General features: G+C 51.2%; 1 protein-coding gene across 1 annotated transcript in view; it reads right to left on the bottom strand.

Moving 5' to 3' along the window:
- Window positions 1-359: 359 nt before the first annotated feature.
- RPS24 (ribosomal protein S24) overlaps window positions 360-3,614 on the bottom strand; it is a 22,729-nt gene continuing 19,474 nt past the window's right edge. The window contains exon 5 of the mRNA XM_011928822.1: window positions 360-1,295. Within this exon, the coding sequence (XP_011784212.1) occupies window positions 1,220-1,295 (76 nt within the window). The 3' untranslated portion in view covers window positions 360-1,219. The remainder of the gene's footprint in view (window positions 1,296-3,614) is intronic.

Raw genomic sequence — 3,614 nt, 5'->3', positions numbered from 1 at the left:
GACAGAGCAAGACTCCATCTCAAAAAGAAAAGAAAAGAAAAGAAAAAAACAAGAAGATATCCATCTGGGAGACACAGGGGGCTAAGTTTTGCCCCTAACTTGGTGGGGAATTCCTTTTATGTACCTCAGTTTCCTCAATGCACTAAGAGGGGATTAGGCAAACTAAATCTAAAAGCCTTCTCAAGTGACTGGTTCATGTGCCACAGCAGAGGAAGAGTTTCTAAACTTGGCATTCCACAGCCCCAAGAACCACCATCACCTCCTGCCTGAGTTTCTGCCGCAGCCTCTGCCTCACAGCCCAATCCACTCCCCACACAGCCGTCATTCCGTCAGTCAGTCAGTCAGTCAACAAGTATTTCTTTAGACTACTGTGTGCTGCTTCCAATGCATTGTTCTAGGTGCCAGGGGTACAGCAATGAGCTAATTAGGAACACAGACCAAAAACAAACAACAAAAAAAAAATTGTAACTTCACGCAGCTTCATTTCTAGTGGGAAAATATCAATAAACAAGAAACTAATAAAATCAACTGCTGAGGAGGAAAAATTAAGACCAGGAAGGCAAGCCTAAAATGTGCTAGGAGCCGCTGGAGCTGGAAGGTGGTGGGAGGCCAGAGGCCAGGTCATGGAGGATTGTGGGGGCTTGGGGAGGTCCTCGGCATTTGGGTGAGTGAGATGTGGAGCCCTGGAGGGTTCTGAACAGAGGTGCCAGCTCATCTGACTCCAGTTTCCACGGTGCACTGCTGGCTGCTGAGTGGAGAAGAAGGTGGAGGGATGAAGCATCCTCAGGAATGCAGCAAGGTGGGCATGACGGTGACATTGGTGGCCCAGACCAGAGAGCCGGGAAGGTGGGGAGAAGCAACTGGATTCCTGGTGGATTTCAAAGAAAGAGCCAAAACACTTGTTGATGACCTGGGTGTGGTATGACAGAGTCAAGGTTGCTGACAAGGCTTCTGGCAAGTGGAGGAGCAAGTCGCCGTCCACAGGGTGGGGAGAACCAGCAGGACCAGGTGAGGCAGGCGACATCAAGTCTCCGTTTCTGACCAGTGCCCTCTCTAAAAGGCACGCCTGGCAGCACTGTTCTCTGTTTCCAGTCTTCCTCCAGGTAACGCCCACCTGTAAATACCTGCCATAGCCCCTCTGCAATCTGCCACATGTCCACACACTCCACGGTCCTGGCATTTCTACCTGCCACACAACCCCCCGGCTTTCTCTTGCCTTCTAGTTCTTCACATCTGTGCATCTCTCTTCCTGGGAAATGCTTCCCAATGCTTGCACTCCAAGCCCCAATTCCCTCGTCCGCAAAAGCGGGAAGGAGAGAGTAGTCTCAGAGGATTATCCAGGTGCCTTCCAGCTGCCCTGTTCTGAGCCTGTGACCTGGGATTCTGAACCTCCCTCACTTGGTACCAGGGAAGATCAGCAGCAGTCAGTGGCAAAGCTTGAAGGAAGAGCACTTGGGAGGGCTGTAAAAGCCAAGTACCTGCAGGAGTTCAAGCCTCAGAACAGAGGGAGGAACGAAAACATCATGGTCTGGAGTAAACAAGAACCCCCACACCAATCTGCCTCTGCCCCACAGAGCCCTCCACCAGAGCCACCTTTCCCTTCCCTTCCCACTCCGCCTTCACGGCCAGTGCCAGCGGCTCCTTCCCTGCACTAATCCCCAGCCCTCCTCTGCCTGCCCAGGCTCTCTGGCCATTCGCCCAGCAGCACTCCAGGCCAAGCCTTAGGATCTTGAGGAGCACCCTAGGCCACCCATGCCCTGGGAAAGCTCACCAAGTCATAGCCTTCACCCACACCACGTGACTAGGAGGTAGGAAAACTGAACTCCAGGGTGCTCTCCAGGACTGTTTCCAAACTCAGCTCAAATCCCCCTTCCCTAGGTTGCCATCCTGCTGCCTCCAGACCATCCCGCTCTGCAAATTGGTTCATGGTAGACATGTTGGTCTCCTCCCAAGCTTGGGGCTCAGGCTTCATCTTGCCCACCTTGATGTCTACCCACTCCCAGCCCTGAAAGAGTCCACCTGGAGACTCATGTACCCATAGACTGTGTCCAACACAGGAGCTTCCCGCTGGGAGACACCTCTTCATCCAGTGAGCAACCTGCTCTTTACGAGAGGGGAAAGCCAGCAGGGCTGTGGTGCAGACGCTCGCCCAGCCCTGGCCCGCTCCTGCTCTGCCATTTCCTCTCCCCTTCAGGAGGTGAAGAAGCCAAAGAGGTTCCTTCTCCCCTCTCAGGCTCCCTCACCTTCCACCCAGGGATGTTAGGAGAATTAATGGGGTAACAGATGTAATGACTCCAAGGAAACGGGCCACATAAATCCAAAGTGTTGTTATTAAATTCCAAATTTAGCCCTTGGGATGGGCGAGACATGATGAATCTGGGCTGGGAGAGATCCCAGCTGTGTGAACAGGAAGTCCCTATGAAATCAGAAGCTATGACATACAGGCTCTAGGCGTTCAAGGAAACCCTAAAAATCCCCCAGGACTCTGAACCCAAAGAGTTTCTACAACTGCCTCACCTAGAAAGCAGCCAGGCTCTGCTTGTGTAACACCAGCAACAGGAAGCTTGCTGCTTCCCAGGGGGTAGGCCCCTTCCACTAGCTCTGAGGTTTTCTCCTTTTTTTCTTTCTTTCTTTTATTTTATTTTATTTTTTTTGGTGTTGTTGTTTCTGTTTTTTGTTTGTTTTTTTGAGATGGAGTTTTACTCTTGTTGCCCAGCCTGAAGTGCAATGGCACAATCTCGGCTCACTGTAACTTCCACCTTCCAGGTTCAAGCGATTCTCCTGCCTCAGCCTCCCAAGCAGCTGGGATTACAAGGCGCCCTCCACCATATCCAGCTAATTTTTTGTATTTTAGTAGAGATGGGATTTCATCATATTGGTCAGGATGGTCTCAAACTCCTGACCTCAGGTGATCCACCCACTTCAGCCTCCCGAAGTGCTGGGATTATAGATGTGAGCCACTGTGCCCAGTCTGCTCCATGTTTTAAAAACTGCCTGCTATCCAGGCCAAATATTTCCCCATATGTTCCACACTCCAGGACAAATGTTACCCTTCTTTCACATGATAGTCCTTGACCAAGGGTACCTCTCTCTCCTTATTTCCAGCTAAACAGGGCTCACTCCCCATCATCTCAAGGCAGCCCCCATCAGGATGCTCTTGTCTGAGTGGACTCCTCCTCGTGACTTCCAAATCCAACATAACCCCTAGAAGGGGTCCAACGGGAGATAGGGCAGAGCAGAACCTGCCATGCCTTTGCTCCAGATGCCCACCTCCCATGGCGGCAGCTGAGGGCAACATTTGCTTTTTTTTTAGCATCTTCATCACACCATGAAATGGGGCCAATAATCCCCACCTTGTAAAACTCTTTCCGGGACAAAAGGTAATATATACAATGTGCCCAACACAGTAAACAGTAGGCACTCAATAAAAGGAAGGTATTAGTGTTACATTCAAAGTCTCCTGGGAACCCTGACAGCAGTTTCCAAGGACAGAAAAACCAGGAACTAGGCCAGGTGTGGTGGTGGCCACCTGTAATCCCAGCACTTTGGGAAGCTGAGGCGGGTGGATCACTTGAGGGCAGGAGTCCGAGACCAGCCTGGCCAACATGGTGAAA

The sequence above is a fragment of the Colobus angolensis genome, unplaced genomic scaffold (genome assembly GCF_000951035.1).
Source record: "Colobus angolensis palliatus isolate OR3802 unplaced genomic scaffold, Cang.pa_1.0 Scaffold12, whole genome shotgun sequence".
Taxonomy (NCBI): domain Eukaryota; kingdom Metazoa; phylum Chordata; class Mammalia; order Primates; family Cercopithecidae; genus Colobus; species Colobus angolensis.
The sequence above is the reverse complement of the archived record's forward strand: the minus strand, read 5'-3'. Positions and strand labels throughout refer to the sequence as shown.